We start from the raw sequence: 18,360 nt of genomic DNA on the forward strand, positions 1-18,360 counted from the left end.
ATAATTAATATCTAAAATAAAGTTATTACTAACATGTAAATTTTAAATTTAAGGTTGTGTTTAGATTAAAGCGTGAAAATGGGAGTGTAAAAAAGACAGAGAAAGAAAAAACAAAAAACAAAAAGAGAGTGAAATATAAATTACCTTATCTTTACTTGGGAATGTCGAACTTAAGTGAATTAAATAGTCAATCCCGGTGCGGATTTCACTATGATTAAATAAATAATTCAGTAAATATTATTAAATGGTTAACATTAAAAAAAAAAAAAAATTTCTCTGTAATTAAAATAAAAAAATAATTTTCAACGAATGAAGCCCTGGGTTGACATTTTGTCTTCCAAAAGATGATAAATATAAATATGGCAAGAGCAGCCAAAGCCAAAGCTAACTTCACCGTCCCCAAACCTACTCCCTTCTTGGCAGCCAAAATCCAAAATCTCAAGGCTGACGGAGTTTACAAAGAAACCCTTCAAACCCACAACTAAAACCTCGTAAAGTTCAAATCTTTGATACCACATTTCCATTTAAATCTATACTTTAACCAGCAACAAGCTTCCGTTAGCTTCTTCTAAAAATGGTTTTGAAGTCAATAGTTGCATCAGCGAGCGATCTAAGTGTAGTGAGTGTTGCTGGGAGCGCTCCGCTTGAATTCAAGAATCGGGGTTTTGGCGGCCGAGTCATCAGCCTCGGATTTCGTTTTAACAGAGGGAGATGGAAGGGGAGTGAAAGGTTTAACTTTAAGGTTCGTGCTGCTGTGGATGTGGGAGTGGAGCGTTCAAAGAGCGAGGCTTTGAAGGGTAATTCTGGACTGGACGTGGTTTCAGAGGGAGAGTTAACGGTAAAGGGGTTTGCGGGGTTGCGGAAGACCAAGCTCGTCTGCACAATTGGTCCTGCTTGCAGCTCTTTGGAGGAACTTGAGAATTTGGCCTCAGGAGGCATGAATGTTGCCAGGCTCAACATGTGTCATGGCACCAGGGAGTGGCACCGTGATGTGATTAGGAAGATCAAGAAGTTAAATGAGGAGAAAGGGTTCTGTGTTTCTGTGATGATTGACACTGAAGGTAGTCAGATTCATTTTGTTGACCATGGAGCCTCATCCTCGGTTAAAGTAGAGGTATGCTATTTTTTCTTTTCTTTAACATTCACTAGTTATATGTTAAAAAAATAGTATATATAAATGGGGGTAACAAGTACCACGAGTTAGCTCTTGGGATCGAGTTAGCCCAAACCCAAATTATAAGATATTATTAGAGCCCATCCTAGGGGCTGTTGTTATCAGACCCCTCGTTGAATTGCTGTCGTATCATTCATAGATGTTCAGCCTTGCAAACTATCTAGTACTCAGTGTGAGAGAGTGTTGGAGATCTCACCTTGACTTGTGACATGGTAAAATAACAGAATATGTAGATGTGGAGCAACTTTCCCTTCCCGAGCTGTCTTTTGAGGTTAAGTTAGATCTAAATCCAAATTTAAAAGATTATGTTTATATTTTTTTTGTGAAAGGTTTTTTTGTGCTAGCTTGTCTTATATGATCACACTTACTAGATTTAGCTAATTTGGAGACATTCACATTTGTCTATTGTTTTTGTTTCCATCTCAGGAAGGTTCAATTTGGCATTTTACTGCTGAGCATTTTGAGGGTTCTCGCCCATTCACAGTACAGACAAACTACACAGGTTTTTCTGAAGGTGATGTCTTGCTTGATGAGTGAAGAACCAACTCTTCCTTCTCTTTGACAATGTATTTAGGTACTGAACTTAGTTAATGTCTATCAGATATTGAAGTGGGTGATGAACTTGTTATTGATGGTGGAATGGCTTGCTTTGAAGTCATTGAAAGGAAAGGAAATGATTTGCATTGTAAGTGCATCGATGCTGGTCTTTTCCTTCCTGGAGCCAAATTTAGTTTCTGGAGAGATGGAAAGCTTGTGAGGAGGAATTACAAGCTCCCCACTCTATCAACAAAGGTATGCGTATTCCGGTTTTTCCTTCCCCTGCTCATTTAACGAAGATCATGAAGGATAAATTTAGCACTGCAATTATTTCTTTACATGTATGGCATTGATTTTCTGAAAGCATTCGTTGGCTAACAATGTCAACAATTGTCAAAATTCATGTTTAATATTTTGTTGTAAATATGGTGAAATGATCTATTACCTCAAGAATCAGTGCTTACATTTTTCAATATATGGATACATTGCACACTATATTGATCCTTCCAAAGTCCCAAGTTTTGCTCCTCAAAACCCATTCAGAAGATCTGGAAATTGATGTTTCTTCAACAACCATATATGCTATAATTTTATTAAATTCTCAGACAATACAATAAACCTTTCTGTTTTACAATGTCAGTATAACTATTTAAAGAAGTTTCAGTGACAGCATATAGAGAAACTACCTTTTTCTGAACTGAACAAATCGTATTCATACTTTACTAGAAACTAATAATGACTTTGTCTTTAAGAACCTCTTTTATTTTATTGTTTTGGTATTTTTCTTTGAATAATTTTAATTATGAATTGAAAATCTTTCCCTTTTATGTTTTTTTCTCTCCTAAGTTTGAGTTGTTTACATCCACAGGATTGGGCTGACATTGACTTCGGTATAGCTGAGGGTGTTGACTTTTTTGCCTTATCCTTTGTCAATCACGCTGATTCTGTTAAGGATCTAAAGAACTATCTCTCCACGAAGTCAACCAAGTAAGTAAGCACAAGTTCAAAAAGGAATAGTTATATGGTTTTAGCAATATAGGGTAACCGTTAATTCCTCTAAAAGGATGTTGATATTATTTTGTAATATAAATGACGTGCCAGTGGCTAGGAATATACGAAGTATCACAAGCATTCTACTGCAGTGTCACTATGTCTATTTTATTTTCCCCGTTTTCCCTTTGACGTCCTATAAGAACACTCGTGTCTGGCACTTGCACTGCATTATGATGGAGATAGCCATGCAACCCCCGATCATTTTCACCTAATGGTGTCATATTTTTGTCTTCAAGAGGGTGTATTCAGTTCTATTTCCTAGGTTAAATTGCAGCTATTGTGGTTGAAAAATGCATAGTCTGAGCTATTAAATTTAGTGTTCAGCTTCCTCTGCCATTGCTGTCTGTCTGATAATACTGTTGGTAACAGCATAGTTATTCGATAATTAACCAAATCCGCCTGTTTAAGCTACAACATTATTTTCTTCCATGGATTTATTTCAAAGTTATTTTAGCTAAGTTATTTATAACTGTTTCAGATCCATTAAAGTTTTGTCGAAGATAGAAAGCTTAGAATCTCTTCATAAACTTGAGGAAATAGTGCGAGCTTCTGATGGAATCATGGTGGCTCGGGGTGATCTTGGGGTCGAAATACCACTTGAACAGATTCCTACAGTCCAAGAGGATATAATTTACGTATGCAGACAACTAAACAAGCCAGTGATTGTAGCTTCTCAGCTTCTTGAGTCAATGGTCGAGTATCCAACCCCAACTCGTGCTGAGGTAAAATCAATTTTTTTCCAGGATGATTATTATGGACTTGGTTGAATGGACAAGATCTTAGGTTTAGAAGACATGCAACTAGGAAACTAGGAAAGAATTCCATTCTATGATGATATGTTTCCAGTTCGCTATTGGATTTCTGTTCTTACCTCACAAATATTTGCTTTTATTTAATAGGTAGCAGATGTTTCTGAAGCAGTTCGACAGTATGCTGATGCTTTGATGTTGTCTGGTGAATCAGCTATTGGGTCATATGGGCGTAAAGCTTTGGCAGTCTTGGATATGACTAGCAGTAGAATGGAATCATGGAATCGGGAAGAGAACAGACAGAATCTTCTCAATCACCACCAACTTGGAGCAGAATTGCCAGAATGCATCACTGAGCAAATATGCAATTGTGCTGTTGAAATGGGTACTTCATATTATTCTTGCCTCTTGATTCTATTATGAATTCTGCGCAGTAATGGTTAGAGTGTAATAATCATAATAAAAAATAAAAAATTACCCATTTGTTCTGCAGCCAACAACCTTGGTGTGGATGCCATCTTTGTGTACACAAAGCATGGACACATGGCATCACTTCTATCACGCAACCGCCCAAATCCTCCCATCTTTGCCTTCACCGACGATAAAAGTACCCGCATGGCTCTGAATCTGCAATGGGGGGTTGTGCCCCTTCTGCTTGATTTATCAGATGATGCCGAATCTAACATCTCAAAGTCAGTCCAACTTATGGAATCCAAAGGATTGATCAGACAAGGAGATGTTGTTCTAGTGGTATCGGATATTGCTCACACACGTTCCTCTCCTATGGCTCTCCAATCAATTCAGGTGAAGACTATTCCCTAAAACGCAAGGTTGCAAAATATTGAGGGACACGTCTCCCATTTATTTTCTAGGCTTCGATAGTATTGTATTATTGGTTTGTTGTCCTTATGTATAACAACAAAGTTCATATATTCTCATGTGTAGAACTCTCTAGCTTGTTGTGAAACCTGTTTCAAAATATTCCTGTGAATTACACTTGGTGAATTGCCCGTTATAATTAACTAAGAAAATTGTACTAATATATCGCAATTATATTTGATTGATCAGCTTTGTTTACATTGGCAAGCTTCTTTGCTTACACGCGAATCCAATACTTAGTTTCGTCTTTCCATGATATTCTTACGAAAGGGATCTCCCCAATTGTCTCTCCCTTGTTATTAGAGTTGAAAAAAGTAGTAGTAGGTAGGTAAATGGTAGTTACACAGTTAGGTAGTGGATAATTTAAAACATAAGAGTATCGAAGTGAAGTTCAAAAAGTGGCATTCCCTCTATTATGGTTATAAGTAGTTTATTGAGAACCTAAATTAGAATTTAATTTCTATTCGAATATCTTAATCAATTAAAATTTATTCTTATATAATTTTTAAGGTATTCATTATTTACTATAAAGTTTAGTAAAGTTTTCCTATATCGAAATGTCTCATCCATTCCAAAACTTCTATGCTACCAAAATAAAATGAAAAAATGAGCAAAATGTTATATATAGGCACGATTTGAGATTAAATGAAAGAAAAAAAAAACCCCTATACTGTTGGTATGTACACTACTTATTTTCAGAATTAACCGAGGTTATAATAACATTAAAGTTTGTTTTTTAGAAAAAAATATACCTTTTAATTTGATGTACTGTATTAAATTCAAAATAATTTTCATTGAAATTAAATATAAATGATATTCTTCGAAAAAAAAATGAACTTTACTCTTATGTTTTAATGTTTTAATATATTAGAATAAGTAATTCAGAGAGTGATTCTTAATTAAAGGGTCTGTCAAGTATTATCCTAAATTGATAAACCAAAGTCATTCCATCATTTCAAATCATTATTTTATCTTTATTTGTATACTTTATTTTTTTTATCTCTTTGAATTTAAATTTATTTTAAAATTGATTTTTATATTTAAAAGAATTCATTCGTAACGAAGATTTGTATTGGATTAAAGTATATTAATAGTAGTAGGTATACATGTGTATCTGAATTCTTGTTTTGTATATTATTTTACTATTGTTGATAAAGTTGATAAATACGTTTCTAAATTTACCGAAAAAAGACAAACTACGTTAACAACTGGATTCACAAGCCAACCAAAAAAGTTTGCCATATTTTCGTGGAAGGAACAAATTGATTGGAGTTGATGAGAATAAAAAATAAAATAAATAGTGAAGGAAATGTATTCGCGAAATAAAAATCATGATTATTTTGTCCATGTTGTCAGCAGCCTCTGACCGCAAATCTACGACTGGTTACCTCTTTCTAACCACAAACGCAGACCCACCCCTCCGCTCACATTAGCCATCCTCAGTTCTATCACTCTAAACTGCGCTTGCCGGTGCAAGCTCCACTCTACTTCTTACTTCCTCTAGAAGAAGCCTTTTCACGTCTCTCTGCCAACAAACAAAACAAACCCCTTTCGTTCATTTGGGTTTGTCTGTCTCTTCAAATTTGGTGCCGTAGTTATGGCTTCTCTGAGACCTACCCTCTCTCAACTTTCCCTTTCCCAATATAATTTTCCCAGAAATTCTACGTGGAACAATCACCTACCATGCTATTTCCACAAAAGGATCGCAAAGCTGCATACTTTCACCTCTTCTAAGTCTTCCGCTTTCAGGGTCTGCTGTAGTTCTCAAGAGTCCAACAGCCAAAACAATGGCAAGTTTGATTTTTTTTTTTTTTCATGTCTCATTTATTGATTGTTCTTCGAAATTGTTGTAATTCTAGTTTTAGTAAGAAAGAAGAGTTGCTGTTAATTTGAAATAATACAGAAGTTTATTAAAGTTTCTTAGCTCTGTTTGTTTGATGACTTGTATTTGTGATTTCCACTCTCTTTTTCTCGGCGGATTACTAAAATAAAATTTAGATCTTTTTTCCCTTTTATGCCTGTCTTCATCTGATGTAGGATGAATTCTTGTGCTTTCAGCATGTTTGTGTGGCCTTTTATCTGTTGGTTAGCAAGAAAAACAGTATGTTATTATGTTTTGGCCAGAAAAGTAGGTTTTGTAATGAAGGGGTTCGGATTATAATCAAAGTGACTAACTTTACCTTTTTGTGTCATCATACTGCTTCTGTTGTGTTTTCAGGTGAAGAGCCTCCGGAGTCATTATTTATGAAGGAATTGAAGAGGAGAGGTATGACCCCTACATCATTGCTTGATGATTACAAACAAAGCAACTATGAGCTTGATGAAGAGGTGTTCGTGAATGAGGAAGATAGAGGTTTCCCCAAAAGAAAATCTGTCTCAACCAACGTTGAGAGGAGTCTAGAAAATCAGAGAGAACGATCTATGGCCCTGAACAGTGAAGGTCTTGAGGTTGATTCATTGTCAACTTTCCTTTTCCTTAAACAATTTATAAACAATCAGCTATGTTGTTTGAATGGTTTTGTTGTCAGTAGTTTGTCTTTGTTATCTGGTGTTGAACAAAAAATACTAATTAACATTTTTATATTAATGAGAAGCAAGAAAGTGGAAATGGGGAGGGAGGACAAAGAAAAGACAGGAAGGATGAACATTTCAACAAGTACTGAAATTCAGCTACGAATTGATGAATGTCAACTTACAAGACTGGTTTCAACCTTATTCCCAAAACATTCTATACTTTTTAATCTTCTATGGATGAAAAATTATATAAATAGTAGGTCCAATAATGAGTGACATCAGTAGCCCTTTTTTGCTAGCAGCTGTTGCTGCTATAAACTTTTGGCTTTGTTACTTCAATCAACAAACATGATCTGTCTGTTAAATTTTGAACATATTGCCTTTTGAGACATCACATGTTTGGAACTTAAAGTTCAAATGGCTTCTGCAGAGTGCATAGAATTAGTGGGAATTTTAAATAATTTTCAAAATAAGATTGAATCTTATCGATTTTGCAATAAATAACTCTCTTAATTTCAGAGATGTAAGATTTCATAGCTAAATTCTAACATTATTTCGTATGTTGTCATAAATAGCTTATAAGTATGTGCTTTAGCTTCTCTGTAGTAAATTAATTATTTTAAGACTTAAGAAAATAATAAGCTATTAAATTTTAGTTTTTCATTTCTGAATCTTCATGTAGAAATACAGCTTCCATACTTCTTACTATGAATTTCAATGATTGCATAGGACTGATGGAATGTTTGCCAGAGCTTATGTTATGATTCAGAATATTATACGTTTTTGTAATAAGATATGTATTAGATACAACTATTCTAAACATACAAATATGAACTTTCATGCTTAGATCTAATTGAATTTCATTTTTGAGGTGAAATCACTTGTGTAATTAATTATCCAGGGCTTAATACCTCGGGCTAAACTTCTCTTGACAATTGGAGGAACATTCTTCTTGGGATTTGGACCGTTGATCCTCATAATTGTTGCTACTTTTTCTGCTCTTTACTTCGTAAGTACTTGGCCTGACAACTGATGTGATGAGTGCATATTTTTTATATATCACTTCATCATATTGTATGTATATCAGTATCATGGCCATCTTATCTGTACAATGACAACATGATTTTTCTTTCATTTATTATCTTGTTTGTAATTGAAGCAAATAACGATTCACGGACAAAAGAACATAGCCTAGTATATTGACAAACTATGTCAATTTAGCAGCTATAACTGTAAGCTATGTACTTCTTCAATGTAAATAGTTATAATTCATAGTAGAAACAGCCATGATGTAACTATCATATCTATGAATTTTGTCTGGTTAACTGACAAGACCCCCAACCTGTGAGTACAACTGTTTTTGTACATTTAATTATTGGGAGCGGCCACTTCATTTCATAATCTGAAGCTTGTGATGTTCGACACATTTTATCTTTCTAATCTATCCTGTGGTTTTATATTTGATATGAGGCAACAAAGCTCAATACAACATGATTTCTTAGCTTTGAAATGATTTTTCCTGTCGAGAAATGAAACTTAATGGAAATATGTGTTCTTTTTGGCATGTTCTTCTTACACTTCAGGCATCACTTTGTTGTGGATAAATAGGAGTGATGTTTTTGAGATGGCTTTGAAACTGATCCTTAGTTTACTGTTGCAGTATTTTGGACCAACATTTGTCCATGATGCAAGCAAGATGGCCACATCACCTCCACAATATGTGGACCCTTACGCACTCCTAGAAGATGAAAGGATATCACAGATAGCACCTCGTCTAAACTAAAGGCAAAGACTACACATACTTAGCTCTTAGGAATCTAGTTGCATATATCAAATTTCTGTTTACTTAAGCCTCTGTTGATTTAGTTCCATTGTAAAATATCATCCAGGATCAACTTCCTGTTATCTATTTTCCTTTCATCATTGACTCAATTCTTTACATCTGCCTTTTCCACTTTGCATAGATCCTATGTATAATCCAAAACTAAATAAAATCTCCATCAGAAGAAACATTGCTTATAATTCTTTATTTTTCTATTAATAAGTAAAATTCCTCACCTCTAGACGATATTATGATGAAATGAAAGCCCACAAAACATGCACTTTCTTGAACATGAATAAGAGAAAGAAGGAATCATCGAATGCTAAAATGTTGGTTTGATAAAGTATGGGAAATCATGTAGCAGTTGTTACGTAAGCATTTATGTAAATACAATAGTGTATGTATTATTCGAACAAAGAAAATGATCCAAAACAAACTGATAAATAATGACCAAAGACATTGCTACAAACAATGGTTGATCCCAAGGGATAAACCACGCGTAGGATTTATTCGAAGGGCTTATAGGTTTTAAGGTCTGAAACGATTCCTTCGATTGAGCCAACTGCTGCAACAAGACTGACAATCAAGCAGAAGCCGTTTAGCATTTTGACCCCAATCCAGACTGTAGAGAACTTGGGCACTTTAGCCTGAACCAGGTACATGTGTGTTGGAAAGTAGACAGCCAATGGCCAGAAGGAAATAGATCCAAGCAACCCCACAATGCTATTGAAGAATGGCAGTATCATAGCAATCACTGCTGTCAATATCACATACACTGTCCTCCATATCAACCTGAATGCATTCACTTTGTATGTTCCAACCGATGGAATCTTCACACCGTATTCTTTTGCCATGATTCTGCTTTCAGGCCAACGCCCTGCACACCAACTTTCCACAAGTAGAAAAACAGGTTGGGCAAATACCTGTTTGTGCACACAAAGTGAAAATTCATAATTTAACAATCAAGGTTATAGAAAGTGATTTCATAGAAATTAAACTAAAATTTACTTCAGGTGATTTGATTAATACATTGCTGAACACATGTTAACTTGGTGATGAAAGAATTACCTGGTAGGCGCCCACTAAATGAACAACTATGAAGACATTACCGAGGTCAACGAGCCAATATGGTTCATAAAAACCAAATCCTGTTAAGAAGTTTCCAGGTGCCTTGTTGCCGAATGCTTGATAGCCTAGAAGACCACATAACATGTAAAAAAATGTGGTGATGGAGATTCCAGTCACTGTTGCCTTCTTCATGGCTCCATTTTCTGGTGGACTTGATTTTAATGTGTCCTGTTGAAGTCAAGTTTTATATGGAAAGAACCGTGTAAATAAACTGAAATAAAGCACCAATTTTGGCTAAGGTGGTAGCTTGCCTGTATCTCAACCATTACTTGACTGAAGCAATATGCAAAAGCAATGTTTCCAATTGCTTGGAAAGTACTCCATATCTTCTTCATGTCTGTCACGTCTTTTCCAACCTCCACCCCTGTAAGACTTGTCTTCACATGGCTTCCACCTTTGGAACATTCCGACGTGTATTAGTTTCAGGTTATTCATTCATGGTTATGCAGATAGTAAAATGTGTTGATTAAATGCAACGGAGAACCTGCAATTTTTGCTATGGAGAGAGCAATGCCTATGGAAGAATAACCAAAAGACATAACGGCAGCAATGAAGGAGAGGCCTGAAAGATTCTGGAAATCAGGGATTTGGCTTATGAAAATCTCTGCCACTCCAAAGATGGACATATATGCGTAATTTGATATGTGGCACTCAGCTTTGTGCCCATACTTGTGAAAGCAATTCGATCTTCCGATGGCCCTGCTCCGCAATTATGTGAATCAAGTTGAATTTGACACATTTAAGAAAAAAAAAAATTCTATTGCAACATGTCTCAAGTCAGTGATAAATCAAATTAACTCTTGAATTTCAACTTGTTTTGGAAAATCTAATATGAAATAGTGTCACTTACACCATGCTAATGGATGCAGTGATGGTGTATCCAATGCATGATCCAATAAGATTTGCTAACTGAGCTAGTCCACATAAACGGTATTGCCTTCCTCCTGGACCAAAACAAGAACAACATTATTTAATCAAAAGAACACTATTTTTAACTTTCAAAATCATTTTTAATGCTCAATACTTCACACAATATTGTGCTAAATTACTCTGTCAATGAATACAAGTAATTGCGCTGTTATTCTGTCATCCAATATTGATATTGTTTGAATTCATATAGATAAATACTTACCTAAATATTTTAAAATATCAAAATACTTTCCTTGATACAGATAACAAGCTTATTACAAAAATTAATTAATTTGTTTTTTTTTATAAATACCTATGAATAAATCTATCCATGCAATGGTTTTACTGTATTTTATACATCATTTTAATAATTATTTATCGGTATTTTAAATTTAAAAATGTTAACATATTAATATTTTACATTATAAATAAGATTATTTTATTAGTGTCAACATATCATCGACCAATTTATAATTCAGAGTAGTTTTTACCTATTTTCGTCGTAATAATTTATATTATTATTATTATTATTATTAGTGTATAACAAGTATTATCAGGTTTGTGTTACATATTTTGTAAATATATATAATATTATATTAGTAAATAATGTTATTGTAATGTTATTAAGTTAATATATAAAATAAATTTATATTTATTGAAAATAAGTGAGATGAAAGGAGAAAATAATAAGAAATAACTATTAATGGATAAAAAAAAGAAAAAAAGAAAAACAGTTTTATAGAAGACATATAAAAATAACTTTTAATTTTAAAAAAATAAATAAATAATTACATTATATAGGATAAGATTGTAATTAAGAGATGTGAAAATAAAAAAGGGAATCTTCTTTATATGTAGGTATAGATATTCATATTTTATTTTGAATTTTTTCATCTGAGCAACATTTTTCTAGATTAAAATATTTTTTTACCGGTTTTATCTTTTGAATAATTAATATTTTTAAATTTAATCATTTTTTATTTAATTAGTTTTTAAATTTAACAATTTTTTAAAATAAAAAATAAATGTCTGTAACAGCAAAAAATATCTATAAAATAAATAAAATTTATTTACGGTTATAATTTTATTGTTTTTTATTATCATAAAAATAATTACTACACTCCAATTATATATAATAAAATACTTCATTTAGAACGCATATTCTTTTATTACTCTTTTATGTTTGATTATATTTTTAAATTATAATATTTTAAATCTAATTGAACCTCATAATTATCTAGTATACTTAACCGTAAGGAAAAAATAATGATGAATATAAACTATAAGTATACTGACTAAAAAATAACTGGAGATATCTCTACTATTCAACAATATAGTTAAAAATTTTCTTCACTTAGATATATAATTTATATTACTCATTTAATACAGTTTTCATTCAAATTATAAAATATATAGTCAAACATACAGGTAATAATATATATATATATATATAAAGTAATTAAAATTAATGTAAATATTAATTTGTTATTATCCGATAACATAAAAAGTAAGAACATACACACAGTAGCATGTCTGTCTGTCGGCAAAATATAAAGTCTGTATGCATGAAATTTAATTGAATTAAATTTTATCTTAGGAACAGTTTGAAATCATAATCTCTTTTCTAGAACAAGCCATTTCACTTCAAAAACATTTATTTTTATCAGAGTCGTGTAGAGGAACAATACTTAACGTTTAAAAATAATAATGAATTCATTAATAACCTCTGTCTGTTGTCTTTTATTCTAAAAATGTCAACCATAACATCATTAAAATAATATCTACTTACACATTTTACAGCTCAGCCACTATAATTTCCTAAATTTTATGGTCTAATATTTCATTCAGTGTTATTTTTTTAAAGTGAAACTGTTCTTTTACGGTTAGAAATAATGAAAACGCGTGAAGTAAAAAATAATAATAATAAATAAATAAATAAATAATTGAATTTGGTCTCCAAAAATCAGAAGAAAAAAAGTTGAAAAATTACCTAGAATAGTTTTGACCATGTCCATGTAGGTGACGTTTCTGGTTCCATGAACAGAGTCAGGGTACCTGTAACAATTGCAGAGCAGAAAAGAAGTGTAGAGAGTGATGAAAGAGAACAGCATCAGAATCACAGGCCCAGCAATCCAGCCCAATTGAGCAACGGCCCACGCTAGCGACAGCACCCCAGACCCAATAACAGCCGTCACGATGTGTGCAGATGCAGTCATCCATGTTCCTTCACGCCCAACACAATTATTACAAAAATAAGATGACATGAATAATTGATGAAATAAAAATAAATAATTTTGAGATAGATAGCATTACCTGTTCGTTTTATGCGTCCATCGTCGTCATGTTTGAAGTTGTGTACGTAATTTTCTTGTGACTCCATTTCCTTTCTTTCTCTCTGGCCACCGTATTAGTGAGTGAGATTATCTTCTTTTTCTTATAAGAATAAGAAGGAAGAATGGATAAGGAAACACTATAAGCAGAATTCTGACTTAAATTACCACTGCTCAAATATGGACCTGATCAAATGTCTCTATGCATTTTATATTATGTCTTTTTATAAATATACGTGTTATTTTTTGTTTTATGTGAACTTATTTATTATATATAAAAATAAAATAATCAAATAGATAATTGATTATTTATAATATTAAAATAATTATAAGCAGTTAAACATTTTTTAAAGAAAAATAATTTTTTAATTATTAAATTTTGACAACTTTTTTTTATAATTTATCGTTTTCTAAATAATTTTTTATTTTTTTATTTTTAATATTTTAAAACTATTTAAAATATATAATCTCTAAAAAAAATTTGTTTAAATATCATTGTGCTTATTTAAATCATACCTAAAATGTGAGTGTTTATTTGTTTTAATTTAGTTTCTTTTCAACCAATTAGCTTTTTATCTCTCTTTTCTTTTGATTTCACTATATTTTAATAATTTTTGTTTCTGTCTTAATTATTTTGTAAAATTTATATCCTTGTAAATTCTATATTATGATTTTTAAATATTATAGAAAACAATTTGTTTATGATTTTGAAATATTGAAAAACAAATAAAAATTAATTTGTGTACACATAGTATTATTTCAAATTATACTTTTAAAATAATAATATCAACAACAGTTAACTAGGTCAAAATTGATGTCGATGAAGAATTAACTTAATTACATTAATAATATTTATTATATAACTTATAGATAAATATAAAATATTTATTAAGTACTTAAATTATCCATAACCATCTTATTTCTTATATAAAAAAACATTTCACGTTAATGAATAATTAAGTAGTTCTTAACAGTTAATTAGACAACACTATTTTATTTTTTTCTTTTTGCTTCTTTTAACAGTTAATTAGACAACACTATTTTATTTTTATCTTTTTGCTTCTTTTAACGGTTTAGTCTTTTGAAAAAAAAATATTTACATTTACTTATCATTTTCTAAATTTAAGACGATACTTCTTAGTCAGTTGTATTCTTACTTTTCATTTAATATTTAATTATTCAACATAACATAAAAATTAAGAAAGTTAAAATATAAAAAAATAAAAAACATAACTATTTTGTTAAAATTAAAAAATATATATTACGTTGGTTTTCAAAAAGAAAAAACTTAATGAATTTTTAATCAAATAATAATAATAATAATATATTCATGTGTGCAAGCAATTTTAGAGATTAAAAAAAGTAAAAAATTATTGATATATAAAATAATCGTAATAAAAATAAAATATTACAATTAGTTTGTGAATTACAAATTTTCTAAAATTATTATTTCCATTTATTTATCATGATTTAAATTTAAGACAATACTTCTTAGCCAGTTGTATTCTTACTTTTCATTTAATATTTAATTATTCTACATTGTAACGTAAAAATGAAAAAAAAAAGGTAAATAATTAAAATACATCGTAACTAATTTGTCAAAATTAATATATATATATATATATATATATATATATTAATTACGTTGGTTTTCAAAACTTAATGAATTTTTAATCAAATAATAATAATAATAATAATAATAATAACATATTCATGTGTTCAACTAATTTTATAAATAAAAAATAAGTAGTCATTGTATTGACTAATAATATATAAAATAGTAACTAGTAAAACAAAATTATAATTATTTTATGAATTATAATTAGGGTTTAAATTAACTTCTAGCATCCTGTATCAATAAATTAATTTTTAAATTAATTTTTAATTAAAATTAAAAACTAATTTAAAATCAATAAAAGTAGGAAATTAAAATATTAATAACTAATCAATTCAATTTAAATTATGATTAACTTACTGATTATAATTTTTTATTCATAGTATAAATTATTTAATTATTTTCTTGCAAATATCAAATATAAAAAACAATATTTACTATAAAAAAATTATAAACTAGCAGTCAAATTTAACAAAAAATAATAATTAATGATTACATTGACTAGATTATACATTATTTTATACACTAAAATTTGTTATTATCTAAAAAATTATTTATAATTAATAAAAAATTATAATTATTATAAGAATTAGAATTTAAATTAATCTTTATTATTAACTACCAAAAATTTTATTATTTATTGTTGTTATTAGTCTTTAACATTAATTATTCAAATTTATAGATACGCGTCAAACACAACAAACATATAAAAATATCATACTTATATGCAATGCAGTTCTTCAAATTCACATATTTTACCAAGTATTAATCCTATCATCATATAACATTAATAGTGTATACTTACATAATTATAATTACCAATATCAGCATGGGTACAATTTTTAAGTTCCCATTTCTCTATAAAACATTATTAATACTAAAAACAATTATATATAAATAAATTTGTCTTTATAATATTTATTGTCACTTTTGTATATATTATCATGATTATAGTTAGTTATCAACAACACTTACATATAATCCTCGTATAAATTAATAAAAGTCACGAATAAGGAATAAGGGTGAACTAATTCAAATTAAAACAATGTCACATAATGCATATAACACATGTACACAATTTGCAAAAATATTATAAATATATACAAACTTAATTATGGTTTGAGTAAGGGATAAATTTAAAAATTTTTAATTTAGTCTTTATTAATATGTTGAGGTATATCGTCCTCAAAACTTTATAATTTTTTTTAATTAATTCTTTATAATTATACTGTATTGTTAGTTGTATAATGTGACATCTTACTTACATTCTCATTTTACTTAAATATTGTTATTATATTATTCTATTACAAAATACTTAAATTTCTCCATCAAAGATTTACTTTATTTAAAAAAAATTATTCTTAAAAGAAATTAAAATTATCAAATTAAAAAATATAAAATTAAAAGATAAAAATTATATAGTATTACAAAATATGAAGTTATAAAATTATATTGTAATTAAATCAAAAAATTATTAAATACAAAATAAAAAAATAGAATTTTATAATTTTAATTTCATAAATTTTTAATTATCTATTTTTATGATTCATATTTTTATATTTTATAATTTCGTAATTTTATAATCTCACAATTTCTAAATTTTATAATTTTTAATCTTAAAATTTCATAATTTTATTATTTTTTAAATTTACAATTTCATAACTTCATAATTATAAAATTATATTTTTATATTTTACATATTTTATATTTTTATATTTAATATATTAATAATTTTATTATTATCTAATTTTGTATTTTATAATTATAATTTTATGTTTTTTTGTCTTTTAATTTCATCATTTTAATTTGCTTTAATAATATATTTTATTAAATTCAGTAAATCTTCTAAGAATTTATGTACGAAATATTACGTGATTACATTTAAACATGACAATGATGTCCTCGTCATATTTAACGGTAAAATCTAACTACAGATATTCAATTAAAATATTTTAAAATTTTAAAGACTCAACAAACTTCAAAGATTTAATAAGGACTCAATTAAAATTTTAAAATTTATCATAAAGTAAAGATATAATTAAGCGATATATATAATAATGATCTCATTTAATTCTTATCATTATATATATTAATATGCATGTCATATTTCCATTGCATATGTCATCTTACATATATAATTACTCAATTAAATCTTGTCCTAATCAATATTTAATCTAATACATCCCAACAAACAACAATAATCAACCTTGAATGAGTTTATGTCGCCTAAGAGAGCATCACCATGTTCCCTTCCAGACATTCAAATTCAAAGCGATTATTCTCAACCAGTACAAGAATTTTCATTATTTTACAATACCAAAACAAGTTCCAAAGGTTCCTTTACACAAAAAAATAATACCATTACCATGCTTGAAAATAATACCCCACGTATAATTAGCATATTTTTCCAAAATTCATACAAGAAGTTATTATGTATATTTTCACCTTTACATACATAAATTAAAATATTACAGACTTTACACATATTTAACAATCTTAAACCATTGCTTACGTATAAAATATTAACCCTCTTTACTTGAAATTGAGACAACCCTATTATTAGAATTGTTTTTTTATTTGACGCTTCTAGAATCTCAAATCAGGCCAAACAAAAGATTAAACATTGTAATGACAACATTTCCTCTTATCAAACCATTCAAAATAGAAAAAGAAAAAAATTAATCTTAATACGGATCACTCTACCTAATTAAAATTTGGCTTTGATTGTATTAAGACAATTTAAAAATATATATATAATATGATAATATAAAAATAAATAAAAAAATTATCTAAACATAAAGAAAAGCCAAATAACATAAATTTAGTGAGAAAACATTCTAAATACTATAGAAAGATAAAACTCTCATTACAGAAGAAAATAAAATGATATTTAGTAAGATTATTTTGCGGAGATGTTAAAATCCGGTTTGTCTGTTTCCGAGTATTGAAATCTGATAACTACATTTTTTGTTTTTCGAATGCAATGGAAGAGCAGATAAAACCATGACCATATAATTAAAACAACAATATATGAACATAACACAACAAAACAGCATGATAATAAAAAATAAAAAGTACAACAAAGCATAACTTGTTACCTGGAATGAAGCATGAAATATGAAGTTTGCAAAGAGCAAAAGAAGTTGAATGCAGAGAGAGTGAGCAAAAAGTTGAACAATTTGGGAGCAGTACTTGGAAGGTCCTTACAAAACAAAAAGCAAACGGAGTTGTAAAATAAGTGTGATTGGTGATGTTGAACAACTGGATTAGGGGTGCAGGTTCACTTAAAAACATGAAACCCCCAACTAACTACCAAACTACTTCAGTAATTATATTAATTATATTAATTACTGTGAACTACTTTACTGACGGGGATATTTTCGTCACCAATGCTCTGGAGGTGCAGAAAGAAAGTCCGTGCTAAAAATACACAATATGATCCAACGCACAGGTCATATGGTAAAAAAAAAACTAGGCGGAGAAGCGAGGAAGGTTAGAAAGAGTAAAAGAATAGGATTTTCACTATTTTTCAATCGTCAAAAATAAATAAATAAATAAACTGAATAAAAATTATCCTTACTCAAATGTAAATTTGTATTATACTAAGTCGATTTTAATTGCTTTATCTAGTTCAATCCATAGTTTTGTTT

General features: G+C 29.3%; 3 protein-coding genes across 4 annotated transcripts; 2 read left to right on the forward strand and 1 right to left on the reverse strand.

Moving 5' to 3' along the window:
- The first annotated feature begins 374 nt into the window (after positions 1 to 374).
- LOC114191732 (pyruvate kinase isozyme A, chloroplastic-like) lies at positions 375 to 4,590 on the forward strand. Its single transcript, XM_028081094.2, has 7 exons — positions 375 to 1,114; positions 1,601 to 1,688; positions 1,776 to 1,966; positions 2,580 to 2,698; positions 3,243 to 3,486; positions 3,664 to 3,898; positions 4,007 to 4,590. The coding sequence occupies exons 1-7, from the start codon at positions 575 to 577 to the stop codon at positions 4,333 to 4,335; spliced, it is 1,746 nt and encodes a 581-aa protein (XP_027936895.1). The 5' UTR covers positions 375 to 574; the 3' UTR covers positions 4,336 to 4,590.
- A 1,151-nt stretch (positions 4,591 to 5,741) lies between these two features.
- Positions 5,742 to 8,829, forward strand: LOC114191913 (tubulin alpha-6 chain). Of its 2 annotated transcripts, XM_028081367.2 has the most exons (4): positions 5,746 to 6,182; positions 6,611 to 6,840; positions 7,808 to 7,915; positions 8,567 to 8,829. In XM_028081367.2, exons 1-4 carry the CDS (start codon positions 5,990 to 5,992, stop codon positions 8,687 to 8,689), a joined length of 654 nt encoding a protein of 217 aa, XP_027937168.1. In that variant the 5' UTR covers positions 5,746 to 5,989; the 3' UTR covers positions 8,690 to 8,829. The 2 variants fall into 2 exon arrangements, with proteins under 2 accessions (XP_027937169.1, XP_027937168.1); XM_028081368.2 differs by lacking the exon at positions 7,808 to 7,915 and having other exon boundaries at positions 5,742 to 6,182.
- Positions 8,830 to 9,048: 219 nt separating this feature from the next.
- Positions 9,049 to 13,259, reverse strand: LOC114191914 (amino acid permease 6-like). The gene is made up of 7 exons (XM_085676252.1): positions 13,079 to 13,259; positions 12,756 to 12,989; positions 10,707 to 10,800; positions 10,341 to 10,555; positions 10,108 to 10,250; positions 9,797 to 10,024; positions 9,049 to 9,651 (listed from the first exon to the last, which is right to left on the reverse strand). Exons 1-7 carry the CDS (start codon positions 13,143 to 13,145, stop codon positions 9,235 to 9,237), a joined length of 1,398 nt encoding a protein of 465 aa, XP_085532378.1. The 5' UTR covers positions 13,146 to 13,259; the 3' UTR covers positions 9,049 to 9,234.
- Between the last annotated feature and the right edge of the window lie 5,101 nt (positions 13,260 to 18,360).

Source organism: Vigna unguiculata, chromosome 7 (assembly GCF_037176805.1).
Source record: "Vigna unguiculata cultivar grain cowpea cultivar isolate G323 ecotype 2 chromosome 7, ASM3717680v1, whole genome shotgun sequence".
NCBI classification, from domain to species: domain Eukaryota; kingdom Viridiplantae; phylum Streptophyta; class Magnoliopsida; order Fabales; family Fabaceae; genus Vigna; species Vigna unguiculata.